This window comes from Aotus nancymaae, unplaced genomic scaffold (genome assembly GCF_030222135.1).
Source record: "Aotus nancymaae isolate 86718 unplaced genomic scaffold, 86718_ANA_hifiasm-v0.15.2.pri h1tg000004l, whole genome shotgun sequence".
Lineage (NCBI taxonomy): Eukaryota > Metazoa > Chordata > Mammalia > Primates > Aotidae > Aotus > Aotus nancymaae.
The window spans coordinates 43,404,490-43,427,009 of record NW_026988415.1 but is presented as its reverse complement, the minus strand read 5'-3'; the positions used below and the strand labels follow the sequence as shown (position 1 = coordinate 43,427,009).

The following is a 22,520-nucleotide window of genomic DNA, read 5'->3' as shown; positions in this document are numbered from 1 at the left end:
ACCAGTCAGGTGCCCAGGCTCTCTCTCGGTGCAACCCAGTCGGGCTGACGGTACAAAACCAATCTCCCTGTTTGTGTCCTCTACAAGGTTTCATGCCTAGGAGTAAAAAAGTGTATGTGTGACAAGTCTGGATGTACCGACTCTGGTACACTTTACACTACGCTGTGGTATGTATATTCACATTGTTTGATGTCTTTCCTGCCAGAAATGGTGTATTCCTTTGCCTGTGCCTTTCTGTGTTGTTCATAGAGAGGGTTACAGGGATAAAGTTCCCTCTCATTGTGATCTGTGTTCTTGAGAGCTTGATTTGTGAGCAAGGGGAAACACCGTCTCTTGCTCTCCACCATCCAGGGAAAGTGATCTGTGGGTCACGGTAGGCGTCTGGTCTGAGAAATCTCTCTGCTGGGAAGCGGAGAGATGGTATTTTGTTCTGAATGTGCCAGGCTCTCAGTAGAGAGCTTGTCAGGAATACTTGTCATCAGTATTCCTATCCATAAGGGGCTTTGTCATCTCAAACTTTATTGCCTAGGGCAGGGATCTCCAACCCATAATCCAGGAAAGGCAACAGGGTTGGGGCCTTTTGGGAACCGGACCATACAGCATAAGGTGAGCACCAGCGAGCAAGGGAAGCGTCATCTGTATGTACAACCACTCCCCATTGCTGGCATTGCCGCCTGAGCTCCGCCTCCCGTCATAATAGCAGCAGTAGAGTCTCATAGCAGCAAGAAGCCCATGGTGAACTGCACATGTGAGGGATCTTAAGTTGCACACTCCTTATGGGAATCTAATGCCTGATGATATGTCACACTCTCCCATCACCCCCAGATGGGACCATCTAGGTGCAGTAAAACAAGCTCAGGCCTCCCACTCATTCTACATTATGATGAGTTGTATAATTACTTCATTATCTATTACAATGTAATAATAATAGAAATAAAGTGCACAATAAATGTAATGCCCTTGAATCATCCCAAAACCATCCTCCCAATGCCCCAATGTCTGTGGGAAAATTTTCTTCCACGAAACCGGTCCCTGGTGCAGAAAGGTTGGGGACCACTGGTCTAGCTAGCGAATGCTGGCAAACTGCAATCTCAGGAGTCATTTGCTATATCATAAGCTATCTCTGAAAATGGGGAATCTTCAGGATTACTTCTTCTCTGAAGAGGCTATTGCATCCAGTCGCTGTGGAAATTCAGTACACTATTGAGAGTCCTAGTTGTCAATGGCCAAAAGATCGATCGTTTAAATTAGCCTCCTAAATTTTATGAAAAGGACTTTAGAGATTTCTTATTCCAACCGTTTGAGAGAAACGTTAAATGCATAAAAAGACACATAACGCTATGACAGCTAGCCTTAAAACATTTTGCTTGACAAAAGTAAAGAGCCAAGAATCTGTCCTAAACAAACTTAAACTCCTGTGTCTGCTCAAATTGCCCCTGTGAGAATAACAACAAGGGCCACTCTAGCTTGCGGCCTTTGAGTGCAAATTCTGCTCTTTCACCTCGACGCCACGGGTTGCATTCCTGGTTAGGAAACCAGCCCCTCTCGGTTTAATATTTCTGTGATGTTGGGGAAGTACCTATTTCTTATTGACTCATTTCTCGCTCCTGGATAGGTTTTGAGTTCCTGTCTTCTTCCATCTGTGACGAAGACACATGAGGCCCTTTAGTCACTGTCTGTAGATAGCTGAGAATCTAAGACTCTAGAAAATTTGACAGGACAAACATGTGGATTGTATCCTGTTAATGGCCAGCAACACTTTCTTTTCTCTTTGAGCTGTCTCTGGGGATTGGGGCAGTTCTGCATCTTGTAAAAACTACTTTTCCCACTCTGTGGAGATACCTCGTGCATCCTTGGCTAAGTCATAATCTTGATTAAACTTAACTGAAAAGGTACCTTTACTTTACAGATAACAAAACAGACAAGAAAAGGGCAAAAGCAAGAAATACTAGCTGTTTGTCCCAGTTAAAAACTAGTAAGAAGAAATTTCAAAGGATTTGTTAAGAGCCCGATAGTCAAAAATCAACTCAATTTATGTTAATACTTAAGATACACACACACACACACACGTGTATGCATGTAAATTTTATATATTCTGCCTAAAAATATGTATATGTCTATACATGTGTCCATATATTGGCTACCCACGTAGCAAATCAACTTAAACATAAATGAGTGCTCATAAATGAAATAACTAGCCCAAATACGTTTCAAGTTCACGGGACCTAAATAAACTATGGGGAATTCAAGTAGTTGTAAAAGTATTGGTAAAACAAAAGAAAAATATCTGTACACCTTTAATTAGAGAGTTTGAGTCTACAGTCAGATACCGTCTCTATCAGATGTTTTAAGGTCATTAAATAGTTACTTCTGTAATACCTTTGATACTGGCTTGTCTGGGAACTTATGTCTTTAAATTTAAACTTTTACAGGTCCGTGGGGAGGCCTCACTCCAGGCACTGCCCTTTGTCCTAGGCTCTACATCTCACACATAATTAAAATTACTCACCTCCTGGGTTATTCAATAATAATAAGGGCTACTGAGAGCTAACATTAAAGTTAACATGTACAATTAAAACTTCTGGATAAAAGAGAAACAATTTTATGAACAAGGTATATTTAAAAAGCAGAGGCCGAGGCGGGTAGATCACGAGGTCACGAGATCGAGAGCATCCGGGTCAACATGGTGAAACCCCACCTCTACTAAAAATACAAAAAATCAGCTGGGCATGGTGGCGCGAGCCTGTAATCCCAGCTACTCAGGAGGCTGAGGCAGGAGAATTGCCCGAACCCAGGAGGCAGAGGTTGCGGTGAGCCGAGATCGCGCCATTGCACTCCAGCCTGGGTAACGAGAGCGAAACTCCGTCTCCAAAAAAAAAAAAAAAAAGCAACATGAGTTTTTGGAATTTACAAAAGGTCATAAAAAGGAATGGTAATGCAGGTTTTGTGAGGAAATGTACTGCTGGCTGTTTAAAAGTTTTTAAGGACTGCTTTAAATTAAAAAATAAAATTAAGTAATTATGAAAACGTGGGGATAAAAGAATAAAAACATAGAAAGCTTCATTAAATATCTTACCTCTCGGGCAAAGCAATTAAAATTGAGTGTATTTATTTAAAAGATTTTCGGAAAGCTAGCTTTGACGTTAAGCATACACTAATGTGAAGGTAAAATTTGGAGACAGGTAGTAAACTATTTTTGTTTACCTTTTGCGTAAACGCGAAACTCAGAGGAGGGAGGGAGACAGATAGAGATCGTCAGTTGACCTCACGCTTTCCTCATCAGTGCTGATGATTGTTTGGGAAACCGAGCCTCAACTCCATCAAAGAGTAAAGGTTTTTTGCTTTTCAAAACCTTTAATTCATCACTTTGGTTAAATAAATGACTGTTATTTTACCGTGACCTGGGCTCCTATTGAGAGCAAGAGTTTCAAACCTTTGATACTAGAACAACTTCCCCAAATCCATGCAAATTCAGAATTCACTCTTTGGACCTCACACCAGCTTTTTGGATATTATGCGCCCTGGAAGTCTGAGAGAGACATATTAGGCTTATTTTGGTCTCTTAACATCATACAGGAAGCACTGACAAATATGAAATCACGTTTAAACTTCTTTGGGTTCTATCTGCATAAGAGTGTTATGAATGTATGTCCCAAAATTGAATGAAATTCCTAAAATTCTAACCTGTCTTGGGATATATTATTCATAATACTTGCTGTATGCCACAGAAACAACCAAATCTCCTTGTCAATTGTGGCTTTCACCAGGGCTATTAAAACACGTTTGTCATAAACCATAAACTGACAATTCTTGTTTTACTTTGATTTTTCTCAAGAAGTAGTTTATAAGCAGCGACTCAAAAATTTTCTTCTCTAAAAAATTCATGGTAGGGACTCTGGCAGGCACATTTTCTTTTTTTTCAGATGGTATCTGGCTCTGTGACCCAGGCTGGAGGGCAGTGGCACGATTTTGGCTCACTGCAACCTCTGCCTCCCAGGTTCAAGTGATTCTCCTGCCTCAGCCTCCTGAGTAGCTGGGATTACAGGCGCATGCCACCACGCCTGGCTAATTTTTGTATTTTTAGTAGAGACAGGGTTTCACCATGTGTAAGGTTTGTTCTTGGGTTCTTGCGACGTTTAAAATGAAGAAACTGAGGCCAGCACGAAAATAATCCAACGCGAAGGAATTTATTCAGGCTCCCGGGTGAGGTTCTGCGGTCCGGACAGGAGGGGCCGGAGAAGTCGTGCAGACTCCTCTTAGACGTGGGGTTTTATAGGGAGTGGAGGCGTCTGACTGGTTGTGCCCAAGGTGAGTGGGACAAAATGGAGGGGAGTGTGGCCCGGATGGAACAAAATGGCAGGGAGTGGGGCCCAGATAAGACAAAATAGTAGGCAGGAAGACAAAATGGCAGGCAGGGACTGGGGCCCAGATAGGACAAAATGGCAGGCAGGGAGTGGGGCCCAGATAGGACAAAATAGTAGGCAGGAAGACAAAATGGCAGGCAGGGACTGGGGCCCAGATAGGACAAAATGGCAGGCAGGGAGTGGGGCCCAGATAGGACAAAATAGTAGGCAGGGAGTGGGGCCCAGATAGGACAAAATGCTATCAGGTAGGTCCTGGCGGGGCTTTTTTTCCCAGGCTCCTGGGCGGGGGTGTGTCCGAGCTCCCGGAGAGGAAAGCGGGTGTGTCCGAGCTCCCGGAGAGGAAAGGGGGTGTGTCCGAGCTCCCGGAGAGGGAAGGGGGTGTGTCCGAGCTCCCGGAGAGGGAAGGGGGTGTGTCCGAGCTCCCCGCGAGGGAGGGGGGTGTGTCCGAGCTCCCCGCGAGGGAGGGGGGTGTGTCCGAGCTCCCCGCGAGGGAGGGGGATGTGTCTGAGCTCCCGGCGAGGCACCCGGCCTTACACCATGTTGGTCAGGCTGGTCCCAAACACCTGACCACTGGTCTCAGCCTCCCAAAGTGCTGGGATCACAGGGTGAGTCACGGCGTCCAGCTGCAAGCACTTTTAAATAGAGGTTTCTGATAACTTTAGAGATCACACTACTAGACTAGGAAAAAGCATTTCAGGGCTCCAGTTGAAAAAACAAATGTGGGCGTGAGGATTGCTACATCAAGCAGAGCAACAGTCAATTACATGGAACTGAACAGACAGTGAACTAAAGATTTTTTCATGACATTTTTTGAGCTATACAGAGCTAACAAAATATAGGATAAAGTATACTTTGTCCCATCATATTTATACACAGCTGTCCATACTATTTTGAGCCCAGGCACAAAAATAGATAATTTCCCATGTGTCTTCAGCTGTTAACACTAAAGACTCCCAGGGATACACATTAAATAAGTTGGTACACCTTATGTCCTAATGAACTGCCTTTTGCGAGCTAATTTTTCAGTGAAATTAAGGAGGCCTGGGGGAGCCCTGGCCACTACACTGGCAAATTGAGAAAAGTATTTAGCATTTTATCCGGTTTTTCCTAGATCCTTGTATGAAAGGGGAGAGAAAAGAGACAAATTAGCCAAGGAAGCACTGAGGAAAAGAAAGCCAGCATTGGGTGATTCAGAAGGAATTCAAGTATACAGATACCCTGCTCTGGAAACAGGTGCAAAGGTTTCCCTGGAAAACCATTAGCTAAAGAGGTGAGGCACGTGGCTCATGGATCCAATCAACCATCTCTGAAGAAGTTAGGAACTGAGATATGGGAGACACGGGTATTCAAGAAAGATCTCTAGACAACTTCTTGTCTGATGGCCTGGACCCATGTGAATTCCACGGGAAGCTAACAAGTGTTTGAGACTTTTATACCAGAAAAAATGTTTTCAGACTAGACTGAATGGAGCAAAGATGGGCCAAAATGAAAGGAGGCTGTTAGAGTTCCCGGACTGTACAGTCAAGAGAGGGACTGACGGAGCTACCCAGCTGCGACCATTCCTTCATTCTTAAGAAAGGGAAGAAGGACTCCAAAGTTGGGTCAAAGGTTGGCACGGCTGTCATTGCCCCAAAGAACCAGGGGTACTGTAGTAGGGGACTGGCTCATCTCTCTCTTGGTCCCAGAAACGGAGGTCACGTCCTGAGTTCCAGGCATTTATCCCACCTCGGTTTCAGAGGGATGGGCTGCACCAGCCCAGGCTGAAGTGAAAGCCCCCACTCCACTTCCCAGGGCTTAGGGTGTGAAGCTGTTAACCCACCCGGGCCTCAAGGACATAGCACTGAGCCCAGGTAGAATCTTTTCCACCCTTGGAATCTAATGGAATTTGCCTCGGTAGGTTTCAAACTTGCTTAGGGCCCACAAACTCCTGTAGTTTTTCTCATTTCCTGATTTCGATATGGTAAGCCCTATCCGGCACTATTCCCAGAACCGTATGTCAGAAGCTGACACTTGTCTAGCTTCATAGGTGCAGTCGTGGAGAGAATTCCTGCCTCAGCATGAATCATACCTGGAGACTCACCCATTCCAGATATAGAAGACTTTCAGATGAGATGTTGGAGGTTGATTTCGGAGTGGATTATGACTTTGGGAATGCTGTGGTGAAATGAATGTATTTTCTATGTGGGGACATTAATGTGGGCGTGAAAGCGGATGCACAAGATGTGCTATTATGGATGGAGTCGTGTCTCCCTAAAATTCCCATGTACAAGTCCTGCCCCCCAGTGTTCAAAATGTGACCTTATTTAGAGAGCATCTGTACACAGGTCATCTTGTTAAAGTGAAGTTATGATGGTAGGCCCCACCCAGCAGAATTTTTCTCCTTACAAAAAGGTGACAATTAGCATCCAGAACTCTGAGATAAAAAATAAATAGCGTTTAAGTCAGTCAGTATGCCGAATATTTTCGCAGCAGCCCTAGAAAAAGGAATAGAATACTCCCGCGTCAACAGCATTAAAAAGATACAATGAATCGAAGATCCAAAGAACCACACCCATCTAATCACAGGTTTCCCATTCAACTCAGACTGAACATCCCTGGAAAACTAACTCTTACTAATTCATACCGCGACACCTGATCACTCTGTGTGCTGTGACTGTGGAGCCGCAGGTGCCGCACTAGCTGACACGGATCCCAGTGGAGCTTGTGCTGCTCCATCAGACAACACGCCATCGTCCCCATGATATGTAGAGGCCAGTCATGAAGATTTTCACAAACAAAAGGTTCTAGCCTGAGGAAAAGCAGAATCAGATAAATATAAACAAGTGAGATTCCATTACCAGGGAGCCTAGAAGAGGTATTGTTCCTTACACTTTTTGTTGCAGTTTTCTCTGTAATGTGTTTGGGTCCTTGCCTATGTTTTGAAATGAACTTTATGTTACAGGGAGTGCTGATAAAATGTTTGACTGCACTATGTTTGTCCCATTCATACTATTTTCCCTACATTGATACTTCTTATTTGTTGTTTATGCAGTAAAGCTGTTTCCCTTAGTTTGTGTTTTCTGTGACCCACAGCATTGCATTACGATTGCTCGCTCGGTTCCCTTTCTCCTCAATCACCCACTGAAATCTGTATCAAATGTGTTAGCTTCCTCTTCTGAGCTTCACATGAAACCACCCTTTTCCTCTTCCTATATTTTGCCAGCATCAGTCCTCTTGCCCCTTCACTCTTCACTCCCCAGAGCCCAAGCAGATTTCATTGCTAACCCTATTTTACTAATGCTCCTCTTTGATGTCTGAATTTACAAGTGCAAAACACATAGTCCAGGGTAAAATATCCCAGTGGATTTGGTTTCTCAAAAAGACTCGTCTAATTACACAGATACGCAAGGATAACTTTGGAAATTTATTAGTATGTCTTAATTCACAGAAACATTGGCAATTTACAGCAAAACAATTCACATAAAGAGAATTAAGTCACGGAGTGAGATGTGGTGTTTGGGAGCAGGCACATAGCTCTGTCTCTGAAAGGGAACAGGTTTCTGCAAAGCGTCTTTGGTTTTCGAAATTTTATTCCAGACATGTAGGACCATTTGACGGCACCATCCAGAGGGATTAGTTGTGGCTGATTTTGTGGGGGGTTTTCTTGGTCTCCTCGTGCAGTATTTCTCTTCAACTATTTTCATAACATTTTTCTAATATTCTGTAAACAGAGAAAGTAACAAATTCCGATGAGGGGAGTTCTTGGTTCTACATCCTTTCTCTACGGATCCCGAGTGGAGCTCTGAGGGTGAAGCTTCCCTGCTTCCCATCTGCACTACTCAGGGAAGCTGTGGCTACTATCCTGCCCTGCCCCTATTTCCCTCTTGACCAAGCGGCCGTCTGTCTAAGTGGAATAATCCACGTGGCTACGTGTTAGGTCCCTCTGGGGTGGTACTTTCCCACTTCTGAGGGGCTCAAGAAAATTTTGATTTTTGTCATTTATCCAGCTTTTGTGTCATGGTTTGACTGAGAGCGCCATCCTTTACTGGTTTCTACACATGAAGGAGAAGGGTTGTTTATGAGATGTTTGCAAATGCACGGGAAACACTTAACAAAACCGGCCATGCATCGAGCTTCAGGGCACCACATAATAAATTCCTATGGGTTGCAATCCCAGAGAATCTTCTCCTGTCCACATACTCGGGAGGCTAGAAATCGATTGAAAAGAAAAGCAAGGGGAAAGTCACCAGCTGCTCTGAAATTCAGCAATACACTTACAGAAAAAAATGCTAAAAAATGTAAACACTTGAGACCCAGAAGAAAGCACAATTAAAGGCAGCCTGTGTTAACATTAATATGAATATTAATATGTAACTCTCTTGAGGAAATAAGCATTATCTTATTTCTCCTAATGGCTGACAATGCTCTGCATAACTTGATGCTAGGGGCAAGGAACATATACTAATTTTAGCTTTGGATTCATATCCTAAAATGACCGTGATTACAAACACTGAAAACAAAACCATCAGGTAAAGAATCACACCCCTGTCCCTTGAACCACCAGGCTGAATACCACAGGAAGGCTGCTGTGGGTTCAGCCTGGGTCACTCCCCACATTGGGACAATGACTGTTGCTCATAGACTGCAGGTCACTCTTTTGCTTCGCCGCTGTACCAGTAGACCATGAGCTGTTTGCGTGGACACTCCCAAATCCTACTGATGCATACCTGGAAGTAAGGAAGGGTTCTGTTCAAAGAGAAATGAAAAGATTATTGTCAGGCCCAAAACAGAATGAATTGCATGAGTGATCTCAGACTCAAGGAGGTGGGAAAATGAATGGATCCTTGAAAATGTTATTTAGCTATATGCACACTGTAAATGGGCCTCATTTGCTTATTCACATGGATTCCTGATGGGAGAGATGTTGAAAAGCTTTAGTATGGTTACCTTGCTTCTTCTATCAGCGTATTCACTTTCTCTGTTTCCATAACGCACATAATGAAGTTCTGGAAAATTCCACCGTCCAGTCGCAGGAGAATGAGAGAGAAAAAGGTGAGTATCAGTACATCGATAATACCACCGTAAAGATAACCTAGAAAGATAACTAATAAAAACGGCCATTTGGGAAACTGAGGAAATGAAACACGGTCACGGAAAAACCCACTGCTTTTCCTTGCAGCAAATTGCACTACAGATATATCGGAGCCGACAATGGTTAGTACTGAAGGAAAAGTGCTTGAAAACTCCCAGGACATCGCACGACACGTGCCTGCTAAGTCAGAACAGTGTCACCCACCCCAGCCTCTAGTGGGGTTCCCCCCTTAACGGGCCACTGGCCTTTCGGGCCACTTGCGGTGGCTCTGAACAGAGCCTCTGGGTTTCCGTGGTGCTCAGGCGCTCCTGAGGCAGCTCACTTGCTCCTGGTGTACCTGAGGACGGCACTCGTGCCCTCGAACTCCGCGAACTTGCCCATCTTCCCCGGCAGCAGCAGGCGCACGGCGGTCTGGATGTCCTGGGGCATGATGGTCATGCGCTTGGCATAGTGAGCCAGTTGACCAGCCTCGGTGGCGATGCGGTCCAATATGTCATGAATCATAGAATCCATGACATTCAGGGCCTCCTGGGAAAGGCTGAGACCCTGGTGAACCTGTTTCAGCACCGAGGGGAAATAGGTGACGAAGCTGTCCCGGAAGCTGTCCCTGCCGCGGTTGGCGTGGCGCCTGCGGGACCCTCGGCGCCCTCGCTTCTCCTGCTTCTGGGCCGTGAAGGAACTGGCCTCTTTGGGTTCCTGGGTGCTCTGGTCTTCCTCAGAGGTTGGCTTAGAGGAAGGCTCAGACATGGCGGAGGCAGCGGCCGTTAGACGGCAAGAACAAATGATGGCGGTTGGGCATCCGGGACAGTTGGGGGCGGGGCACTTTGGAGTGGCCACGTGGTTCTACGTCACAGGCCAACTCGGCATCTGGCCGGATGAAGTGTTACACAGGGAGTCTGTCAGCAACCCTCGCTGCCTTGAAGGTGATTGGATGATCCCGTTGCTTGGCATCACGTCAACCAATCACAGTGGGTCTCTGCCGGCGTAAGTGGCCCCTGTGGCCTACCTCAAAGTTACACAGATAGATGGCCCACAGGGCACATCAGCCCTCCTCAGCTGATCCATGCCACACCGTGAGCATTTCCAAAGGCGTCACTGAAAACTCCCAAAGGTTAGCAATTTCAGCTCATGCTCCTTGAAAAGAGCTTGACCTCCTGAGCCCAAGTCCATTATGCGGGAGGAACGACTGTGGCCAAGTGTGGACCATTCTGAGATGGGTGCATCTCAGAATCTTCTGCTATCCTGGGCTGAGCCAGCCTGGTTTGAGCAAGAACTCCCTGACATGGCTGCCGAGGGCTCCTGGGCATAAAAGGACCTCACGGTCTGGCTCCTGTCTTCAGTTGTGAGCAACACCTTCAGTGACTGTGGATAAGGAACAATGGCCAAACCACAGTCTCCAAGCAGACAACACAAACAAAAATTGGGATGCTTGTAAAAGCATTTCCAATCCTTAAACGTGTACGAAATTTAAAACTGTTTTCTGAACAGTATTTTGATCCCCAAAATACTCTGAATGTTAGTGTTGGTGAATAAGCGATGTTGGGTGAAAAAAACACTAGCCCAATTCTCTAAGAAACCTTCTTATGGAGAAAAATTCAATCTATGAAATCGGAACTATTTTGAAGTTAAACAAATACCCTTCAAGAATACATGATAATACATTCAGAAACATTTCTTAAATATATGAATGTAAAACATAAATCCCAGAAAGTGCACCAAACAAGGATTTAACGATTAAGAAGAATTGAAGACATGGAGATCACCAGGAAGGTACCATCCAAAATTCCAACGCTGCTTCCTCTCAGACTTTTAAGATCAGGTCACTTATTCTAAGATTGTTCCCCGTTTACAGAGAAAAAAATTTTTTTTTTTAACAGAATCTTGCTCTGTCACCCAGGCTGGAGTGCAGTGGCACGATCTCAGCTCACTTGCAACCTCTGTCTCCCGGGTTCAAGTGATGCTCCCACCTCAGCCTCCCGAGTAGCTGGGACTAGAGGCACGTGCCACCACGTCCGGCTAACTTTTAAATTTTTTATTTTTGGAAAGACCGGGTTTCATTTTGTTTCTCCAGGATGGTTCCAAACTCTAGACTCACACGATCCTCCTGCCTAGGCCTCCCAAGGTGCTGGGATTACAGGCATATGAGCTACCGCGCCCGGCAGACAAAATTTATTTCAAGAAAACATAACATGATGTTGATTCCCATTTCAGGATGCATACTAAAGGAAAAAAAAAATCTGAGCAACTCATTTATAAATGTGGTTACAAAAATTGTACCTTAAATATTATTAATTAAATCACATCACACACACACACAAATGAGGGAAACAGTTTACTGCTATAAATAACAATTTAGAAACATCAAACAGAGACAAACATTACTAATGGAACAAGCAGACCTCATGCAATCTTTTTTCATCATTGCATCTATTATAGAATTCATTTAAATACGTAACAGAAACCCACAGTGCAGAAATTGCTAAATCTGAAATTCATTGAACACACTTTTTCAAGCTTCCTAGAAACCGAAGTAAGTACTCTAACGCGTTCACATTTGTCTAATTCTAATATTTCCCATTCTACAATCTTTTTTAATGCAGAGCTTAATGTCCTGTGAGTATGCATCACTTAGGATGAAAGCATCCAATGAGAGCACCCAAACCCCACTCTCCACTGGCTCAAGGAATGTATCTTCAGCCCTGGGCCTCAGCCATTGGCTCAAGATGGGAGCAGGTGACCTGACCTGATCCATTAAGTGCCCTCCTAGCTGTTCAGGCTTGTAAATGGAGGAGAAAATTAGTTTGTGCTTTTGTCTACTTTATATTTCTTTGTTTGATTTTTTGCCTTACTGTAATTGTGGTGATTTCAGGATATGAATCCAAAGCTGTGAGTAAGCATGTGTCCTACCTCTTGCATCGTACTGCGAAGAAAAGTTCTCTGAAAAGGAATCTGGAGGTAAGAGACTATTCCTGTGAAGAGTTTGAAAAACCAGGGAGGTAGAGACTTCAGTGTGAAACAAAGGTGCAGTTCCCGGGAACAAAAAGAGGATATGGCTTTCATAGAGAAACTTCCCATCAAAGTTCCCAGTACAGCCCATTTATGCAAATACAGGATTCAGACTTAGGTCTGATTGGTCGACTCAGTTGAGCTCTGATTGGTCAGTACAACTGAGCCCTGATTGGCAGGGGCAGATGAGCTCTGGTTGGTTGGTTGGTTCAGGTGAGCTCTGAAAGTTCCAAAGTTAGATAGTGGTGTGGGTTTTGGGGAATTCATAGTACACCTGTGAGCTCCAGTCAGCACATGGCAGCTTGGCTCTATTTTAAATTTAGGCTTGGCCACTGGGATCCTTCTTGAAAGACTGGCTCTTTTAGATTCACATTTGTTCACAAGTTAAAGAAAATGATAGTGACCAATTAAGAAAGCTAGGATGACTCTCTCCCTTTTTTTTTTTTTTTTTTTTTTTCTTCCAATTTGATTGTTGTGGGGCTTTTTCACTTTCGAGCACATGTATCTGACAAAGTTAACCCACTATGGTAATTCGGGTCAATAAAAACACTTACTTCAGTACAATACTTTCTCCAAACTGTGATTGGTCCTGATTCTTGACCCAATATAATGCTCTTCCTCTTTCATCATAGACTGTCACTCTGGAATAAGGGGGAAGTGGGTGGGGGCACAAAGAAAAAGCTTTAAAAAGTGACTGTTGGCCGGGCGCGGTGGCTCAAGCCTGTAATCCCAGCACTTTGGGAGGCCGAGGCGGGTGGATCACGAGGTCAAGAGATCGAGACCATCCTGGTCAACATGGTGAAACTCCGTCTCTACTAAAAATACAAAAAATTAGCCGGGCATGGTGGCGCGTGCCTGTAATCCCAGCTACTCAGGAGGCTGAGGCAGGAGAATTGCCTGAACCCAGGAGGCGGAGGTTGTGGTGAGCCGAGATCGCGCCATTGCACTCCAGCCTGGGTAACAAGAGCGAAACTCCGTCTCAAAAAAAAAAAAGTGACTGTTTACTATTTCTCCTAATCCCAGACATTTTCCCCAGCATAGTGTCCGCATGACCTGATTTCGCCTGTTGTCCCTGAGTAATTCTTAAGAGCATTGCTTTCACTCTGAAACATGTCCAAATTTAAGACTCTGTACTTCCCAGGGTAACTAGATCATGCAGGAAGTTGTGAGTGTAGTAGCGCTCAGGTATTTGTTGAATGAACATATAAATGAATAAACCTCTATTAGATAAGACACTGGCCCCTGACAACCTATGAGATCATTGCCGAATTTGTGTGACTACTCCACACAGCCCTTCTTGATCTCTTGAGTACAGTCCCCTTACCTGTACTGCATTTAAAAAAAAAATCTTTCTCTACAAAGCTGTCTGAGTCTCAGTGGAAAACCCATGAGAATGTTAGATTGTGTTTCCTCCACGGTCTGCTTATCACATTGACTCCCCCCAGTAACCCTTTATAGTGTAGACATTTCAGCCTCAATTTTTTGCAGACAAGACACAGAGTAACTAAGTAATGTGTCCAGTGATAACACAGCTGATAAACGGAAAAGCAAGGATTCAAATCCACTTCAGTCTGAGTCCAGAACCCAAGTACTTGAACATTGTCCTCTGCCATCCTCGCTCGTGTTGTAGTGATGGCACCATCAAGGCATGGATACCTAGGGTAGACAGTCTGAGGTGATCCTCCCCTTCACAGCAAGGCTTTTCATAGCTTGATCTTTCCTCGAAGGCAATGTGATCAATTCAGAGGTGTAAAAGCAAAAGCATCAAGTTAGCCTTCCTGCAAAGCTATACAAGGAACATGATTTTCTCATGCAAACACGGGAGCTTTTTCAAGCAGCAGTTAGCAAATTCGACAATTCCTGTGCTCAATTCTATGTTGCAATAGCTGTCTGAAGCATATGCATAGCCATTCCGTGTTGTACACTTGTGTCCAATACAGACGCACTCCAACTCAGGATGGTACAACTTAAAATTATTTGACTTTATGATAGGCTTAACTGGACTTAACTCCATTGTAAGTTGGGGAGCATATGTTTACCTTGTTGCAAACTGGTGAGAGAAAACAGTGGGAAGCAGGAAGTGGGGAAATTTTTCAGGTTAGAGTTCTACAGTCATTACCTGATGATCCACATTTAGCTCTGTGATGGGACAATTTTATGTCTTTCCTGTCTTCCCAACCAGGGGGAGATTTTTTACCCAAATAAGCAAGGATAGAGATTTAGGTAACCTGACTTGATAGAGTGATATAACCCGACTCGGTTGGGTTTGTGGTCAAATTTTATTGTGAATGTTTCTGTGAAGGTGTTTTTGGGTAACATTAACATTTAAATCAACGGATCTGAGTAAGAGAGACTGCCCTCCATAATGGCCTGAATAGAACAAAAAGACTGACTTCCCCCAAGCAAGAGTAAATTCTGCAGCAGACAGCCTTCACGCTTGAACTGCAACATCGTTTGTCCCATGGGTCTTCGACCTCATGGACTTCAGACTTAACGTGTAACGTCAGCTTGTACCTGAGACTCCAGGCTGCCAGCCCATCCTGCAGACTTAGGACTTGCCAGCCTCCATAACCACATGAACCAGTTTCTTAAAATAAATCTCTCTCGATAGATAGATGGATGAACGTTCTCTTGGTTTTATTTCTCTGGAAATCCCTAATACAAGCTTTCTGCACCAAAACATTGCTACAGAGACCTGAGTGTTGTTTACATCTGTAAAATATCCAGTTATATATCAGACACGTTCATGATACCATTAATCAATACCTTTGCCTTTAATTAGTGACTACACAGTAATGTCAGTATTTTTTCCTGGCTCTTTAGAGATGTCTCTTCACCACTTGATATGACTGTGGACAAAAACATATTCAGTTCTGTGGTAAAGTCAAGGACTTAATTACAATTTTGATTACTGAAAATCACAATCCCTTGAACATTGGTAGAGTCCACGTGGCACATATTAAGCAGAAGATTGAATGAACTTACCCCACTTCTGACCTTGCCAGTTTATTTCACTCCCTTTCATTACCACCTATATAGCTGACACTCATATTGGTTAATGTCAATTAAACCAGGGGTTGCTGTAGTAATAAAGAGTCACCCCTGAGTGAACGGTGATTGTGCCAGGCATTGTTCTAAGTGCTTTACAGGGAACACTTCAATTACCTTTCAGAAGATCTCTTGAGCAAGTGACAATCTTTTGTGGTTCAGTTTCTTCATCCATAAAAATGGAGACAATTATTGTCCCCATTTTTATGGATGAAGAAACTGAACCACAATTGTCTCCATTTTTATGGATGAAGAAACTGAACCACGAAAGATTGTCACTTGCTCAAGTTCAAATAGGTAGAATATTATCAAGGTAATAATCAAAATATTTCTACACATTTAAGATGCCAAAGCCAAGATATTCTTATTAGGTATGAACATGCATTGATTAAATTCTAAGAATGTTTTTAAAACTCACTGGCCTGTACAGTTTCATGGGAATTTTAAGCCATGATACTAAACGAGACATTTTTATCCTTTGTAAAGATGAATTAGGCATGAAATTTTATTTGGCTGCTTTTCCTCTTTTCACTTTCAGTATGTTTTTTCTTTCCGACATTTCATCCTTTTCTGTTCTTAGTAATTAAGGTCATTCATATCTGCCTGTGTACACGGACAGAATAAAGGTGTAAAGCCACTGACAAGTGATTTTCTAAGGATGTAGATGCATAAAGGAAGACAATCATTTAATTTCAGACTTTTACTTCCCCTATAAATGCAGCTGCTACAACAAAGCCCTAGTACTGCCAGTTTTGTAGATAATAGATGAATTCAGGGACCTAAATCTCAATCTTCGCTTATGTGGAAAAAAATCTAACCCTGATTGAAAAGACGAGTAAACCCAGTGACTAGAAGAGTACCCCAACATTAAATAATTGAAAAACATGGGGCAAAACTACTGCGGATGAGCAACTGCCGTTTTTCCCATCTCGTTTCTGTATGAGCATTCACTTAGTAATTACATGTCTTTCACCTCCTACCATGCACTTCTCATCTGCTCCAACTCAGTTTAACACTTACAGGGTGCATACCAAGTCTTTAATGAAAAGGACAACTACCAGATGCAACTGACTACGGGTTACTGTTAAACCCCAGGTCACCTGACAACCTTCATGCTTTCCTTTGAGCTGCACTAGTTTGCAAATGAAGAAGTTGCTGAATCTATCATAGATGGATACCATCTTTATCAAATGTGCAAATGACAACACAGAAAGGGGAGCAAATGTGTTGGATGATAGGATCATTATCAGGATCCAGAGACCTGATAATGAGCAAATCTGAGCATATCTGCAACCAGGATGGTTTCCCATCTATGAAATTTGGGTCTGAAGGATCTTAGAAGAGTCAGCTGCAGAATACTTGGAAGTATAGGGGCAGGCACACAACAGCTGACTTCAAATTCTAGAGGATGGATTAACTACCCTCTCTAGGTCTCCAGCACACAATCCCAGGACTATTGGATAGAAATTACAGGGAGGCAGGTTTGGACACAATGTAAGCAGCATATCACTGCAAGGGGCTGAGCCACTCTACTGGACAATAGCCTCAGGCAGGAGTTAAGGTATTGGTGACTAACATGGTTGCCCCCAAGCCTCAAATCCTCTGGCTACACTAAGCCCTGTGACTGTGTCACCTCATTGGCACTTGATCCAAGTTGACCCACCTACTGTTTTGCTTTTGAAACTTTAAGCTATAGCAGAGAAAACGGCTTCCACTTCATGTAACCCAAGTGATTATTTAAGAATGTGAGCCCTTAGAAAAGGGGAGGTAAGATAATACTTGAGGTTGCAAATAGGTATGAATGGTATAACCTATCTTTGGAGGAAGATATGTACGTTAATAGATCACAAGTCTGGATGCCTAATACTTCTATTTGGTGGGATTATAGGTGATTCATTTTTATACACGTGATTAAAGTAGGTTGGGCATGGTGGCTCATGCCTATAATCCCAGCACTTTGGGAGGCTGAGGCAGGCAGATTGCTTCAGCCCAGGAGTTCAAGACCAGCCTGGGCATAGCGAGACCTCATCTCTACGAATAATCAAAAAGATTAGCTGGGTGTAGTGGAACATGCCTGTTGTCCCAGGTACTAGGGAGGCTGAGGTGGGAGGATTGCTTGAGCCCAGGAGGTCAAGGCTGCAGTGAGCTGTGATTGTACCACTGCACTCCAACCTGGGCGACAGAGCAAAACCCTGTCCCATAAAAATAAAATAATAATTTTTAAAAAGGGATAAAAGTATTGTTCAAAGGCAGGAATTGAAATGCATGCATTTATACATATTCCTTATTGTATTAGCATAGACTAAGTGACTTAACAGAAATGTACTTGCTCACAATTCTAGATTCTAGAAATCTCAAGTTGACTTCCAGCAAGGTCAGATTCTGGTGAGGGCTCCCTTCTTGGCACATAGACAGCCAACTTTCTGTGTCCTCACATGTTGGAGGCTGGTCTGTCTCTCCTTATAAAGCCACAGTCCTATTGGATTAAGCCCTAACTGTTATCACTTCATAACCCAAATTACTTCTGAAACAACCTGTCTATCTCCAGATATAATCACACTAGGGATTAGGGCTTCAAAATATGAATCAGGTGGTCATAGGTGACAAAATTCAGTTCATGGCATTTATGCTCACCATGAATAGCAGAAATGTTTACTTCATGAAACAGCAAATTCCGTTCAGTAGAAAAACTCTATCAGAAGTTCAGTGTTACAGGTCATCAGAAAATGTGATGTGCTTAATATGGTGTTTGTTAGCAAGTGCCTCCTGTCCCTTTCTCCATCCAACTTCAGTCTTGGATATTAACTCCCATTAAGCTGAAAAAGTTTCCAGAAGGCAAGAGAGCCCAGCTTGAACTCCAGCCCTTATTCAGCTTGAACAGATCACATGAGATCCTGTGTTTTCATCTCTTTGTTCTGAGATATGGAGGTTAGTCCACATGACCTTCTCTCCCAAGGTTCTGTAACTCTGTGGTTCCAACTCTAAAGAAAGAGCACCTAGCATCCCCAAGTCAGGACTCACTGGACCTGGACAGAATTGATTGTTTTCCCCCATGAATAATCTGCTAACAGTTTTCCTTCAACCATTTTGTTTGGCTGAAAAGGTAGCCTTAAGTACTTTTCATTCCTTAGAATACTACCGGAATGAACTACAAGAGTCACATGATAATGATTATATTTATTACTTTATTGCTACATTGGAGGTGAAAATAAACTGTAAGATGTTGCCAAAGGATGCAACTTCATGAAGATTATGAAACAACTGAGGCACCCATTGTAGAAGGTTAAAATTGGCTTATCCTGTATGAGGTGGAAGGACTACGCATACAACTGTCATCAATGGCAACATTATTGACGGCATCTGCCATTTGGAATTTACATACCAATGGGAAGTTTAGAAAGGAACTTAAGGAAACATTCACTACCCCAGACCTCTTAGCCAGGAAATGTAGGTGAGAAGAAATCAGAAGATGCCTGAAATCTCTACAAACACATAGGTTTACCAAAAAAAAAAAAAAAAAAAAAAAAAAAAACAAGCCTAAAACCAAGACCGTCAGGAAATGTTGAAATCTGCTCTTGAGAGGAGATCCCCATTTTATGATGTTTGGACACAGTCTTTCTCCTGCTGGATAGCTACGGGAGGAAAGAAACGAAAAATTACAAAAGTATTTTCCTAAGTTCAGCTTCTTCCGAAAGAACTCTTTGTAAGTCATTGAAGGCTGCCATACATGCTTTAAATTTGGAATGCCAAGGCATTAACCACGAAACTCACAGTGTGGTGTGTGCATGCATGTGTGTGCACATTAACCACCTGAACTACCAAGTAGAAACTACATCAACTGTAGGGTTTGTTTTTCCAAATGCTGTTGCCATTTTTTTTTCAGATTATTCAAGACCGAGGAGTAATCGCAGATCTTTCTTCAGATTTACTTATCACTATATAGTTAGGAAAGTATACACTTTCAGATAATTTTAATTAACGTTGCAACTTTCAAATAAAACTGATATAACAAAAGGGGCCTCTCAGCTTTTGTGAATATGCTTAGAGTTTCTCCATCAGGCTGTAACTCCAAAGGGCAGAACCGATCCCTTGAATCTGAGAGATGTGAGTATACCCAGAAGTAAATTTGTTATCTCACCTTATCTTGTCATCATATATAGAAGGTCAAAACTGCAGATTCTACAGGGTTCTTTAAGGATAATATTACGGACTAAAATTTCTAAGTGTAGAAAAATACCAAATACCCAAAAGTAGACAAAATCTAAGTGTCTTTTAGTGCTACATCCAATATTCCAAGATTGGTTTTAATGTGGTTTTTAATCATTTTCAAACAAGAAACTAGTTTTTTATTGTCCCATCACTACTAGGCCCATCATGTGAGAACCAGAAGAAAACTATTTGATAGTTTTACCCATTGCATTAAATACCATGGTGCTCTAATTATTGCTTACTTTGTGGCAAAATTTTACTAGAAGATTTGCCGAACCTATTAACTTTCTCTAATGTTGATTTCCACTAGAACCCCCCCCCATGACTTACTTTCCTTTGAGGGAAGAGTATTTTTTTCTTCAGTATTAGTTTTCTTCAGTTTTGACCTGTCAAACTTCTCCACTTCCGACAAGTCTGGTTTATCACTCATCTTGAATAGAAGATAGACTGAAAAGAAAAAAAGAATTGTTATCGTTTTTTTTTTTGAAACAGGGTCTCACTCTCTCGCCCAGGCTGGCGTGTAGTGGCACAATACCGGCTCACTGCAACCTCCGCCTCCTGGGTTCAAGCAATTCCTCTGCCTCAGCCTCCCAAGTAGCTGGGATTACAAACAAGCATGCACCACCATGCCCAGCTAATTTTTGTATTTTTAGTAGAGACAGGGGTCTCACCATGTTGGCCAGGCTGGTCTCAAACTCCTGGCCTGAAGTGATCAGCCCACCTCGGCCTCCCAAAGTGCTGGGACTACAGGAGTGAGCCACCGCGCCCCGCCAGAAAAAAGATTTTTAAGAAAACTTACCCGGCAGAACTATCTTTGGACTAAGGGGTCACAAGCAAAAATTTTCACATTTCCTATCAATGTGTATTCTACCTGCTCATTTTCAACAGAAAAAACAACAACAGATCTTAGAATAGTTATATTTTTGTTAGTATAATTTAAACTCCACAGCATTAGCCATTTCCGATAGGCAGTAAATGCCATTGGATCAGAACGCCCCAGAAACCAAGATGCTCTAGAAACCCAGAGCCAATATGTCTTACTCTTAAAATCACAGCAAGGGTAAAATGGAGGTGATAGAAGCATAAGACCAGACAGGAATTGAAGGAAAAAAAAAAAAAAGTCTGGCTTTAACCAGGTAATGATTTTGTAACAGGAGATAGCACTATTTAAGCATCTTCGCTTTCTATTACTTTTGGGTTTTGGCATTTTTCTTGGGACAAGGAGAGCAGCACACAACAAAGTGGCATAAGTTGTACTAATTCATTTCTATTTTAAATCCCCAAAGAAGACAGTACATTAAGGCACTACAATACACGTCCTGTAATAGCTCCTCGTGGCATCGGTTTGTACACGTTGTAAGAAGGAACAGCTAACTAGGATCAGACTCAGGACTTCAGCAAAATGGAATAAACCAAACATAAGTGTGTCTTCTTTCACCATCTTTTCTCTGCAGAGAGAGACGCAAGGAGATGAGGCTCAGAGGTGCGTGGCTGTGGACCTGACGGAATGCCTGGTGCCCTGTGAGCGTCCCGAGTTTGTCCAGAAGAGACAATAGGATATCCCAGAAATCGCAAGGCAGAGCTCTGGTGCGCGAGCCCGGCCCCACCCTGGGGGAGTAAGACACTTAGTCTAGTGCCCGGGGTAGAATGGAGAGGCCCCCAAGCAGCCACAAGTGCCGAACGTGCCTCCATTCCGTCGAGGTTACCCTAAGGCCCTACTCTGCCGAGCGATCAGACTCCAAGCTCGGCGCTGGGAAATGGAACTAACCAATAAATAACAGCGGGGCCGGGCGCAGAGGCCAGTCTGTCAGGAGCGGTTGGCATACTCTTTCAAGTAACTATTAGCGTTGTCGGGCGCCCAGCCCAACGGCCATGGGAGGAGAGGGAACGAGGGCCCAGCCCCAGAGGGCCCATTCCCGGCGGCCCCCAAACTCCTCAGCCTCTAAGCCTCAGACCCGCAGCTACCGCGGATGGGCCGCTTTAAGGGTTCGTCCCCTCTCCCCACCGCGGGGCCTTGTTTTCAGGGACCGGACCCCCGGGAGGGCTCGGCATCGCGCGCAGAGGGCGGCGCCCGGGGGAAGACAAAGGCGCGGACACGCCGGGCCGGGCGGCGGTGCAGACGCGAAGCGGCAGCCCCAACCCCGGCCGCTCTGGCTCCGGAAGGCGCGGCATCCCCACCTCGCCACCCCCACGCCTTCCCGTCTCCATGGTCCTCTGGCTCCGCGAGGCCGCACGTCCTCACCTGAAGGGTTGAAGACTCGGGAAAGGCCGTCCGCGGGGCTGAGACCGAGGCTGGCTCCGGACCAGGTTAGCGTTCCCGCGCAGAGCCCCGCAGTGCTAAGCCCCGTAGCAGCCCCGCCTCAGCCCTCTCTCATTGGCCGAGGGTTTCCGGGCTCACCTCCTTCCCCTCTTCCGCTTGGGCCTCCAGAGCCTGCGCCCACCGTCTCCTCTACCATCAGGGGCTTCGTGACGTCAGAGCAGACCCCGCCTACCCACGCCCCACCTCCCAGTCCTCTCCCACTGCTTTTAGTCCTGAGGGTCCACATTCCCTTCATCCCAACGGAGGCCTCTGCGGTAAGCAGATGCATCTTGCCCAGTGAGCTTAGAACATCTGGAACACGGAGGTCCAAGCTGAATGACCAGCATTTAGTCTCTCTTGGCTTTTTATAGCCATTGAGGCCTAAGGACACTATGACAACCTAACAGTAGGTTGGGAGTGGGGCTTGGTGTTTTCTGCTCTAATCTTTGGCCAGGTCGTCGAGTAAGGGTTCTCATGGGGAGGATGGGTGGTTCAGGGCCATTCAACTGGTCATTTCTGTGAC

General features: G+C 44.1%; 2 protein-coding genes across 2 annotated transcripts; both read right to left on the bottom strand.

The window, feature by feature from the left end:
- Positions 1-8,901: 8,901 nt before the first annotated feature.
- LOC110567864 (histone H2B type F-M-like) lies at positions 8,902-10,182 on the bottom strand. The gene is made up of 2 exons (XM_021668822.2): positions 9,773-10,182; positions 8,902-9,349 (listed from the first exon to the last, which is right to left on the bottom strand). The coding sequence occupies exons 1-2, from the start codon at positions 10,180-10,182 to the stop codon at positions 9,313-9,315; spliced, it is 447 nt and encodes a 148-aa protein (XP_021524497.2). The 3' UTR covers positions 8,902-9,312.
- An 8,464-nt stretch (positions 10,183-18,646) lies between these two features.
- LOC110569440 (thymosin beta-15A) lies at positions 18,647-22,138 on the bottom strand. The gene is made up of 3 exons (XM_064360105.1): positions 21,941-22,138; positions 20,029-20,145; positions 18,647-19,121 (listed from the first exon to the last, which is right to left on the bottom strand). The coding sequence occupies exons 2-3, from the start codon at positions 20,126-20,128 to the stop codon at positions 19,084-19,086; spliced, it is 138 nt and encodes a 45-aa protein (XP_064216175.1). The 5' UTR covers positions 20,129-20,145; positions 21,941-22,138; the 3' UTR covers positions 18,647-19,083.
- Positions 22,139-22,520: the final 382 nt, after the last annotated feature.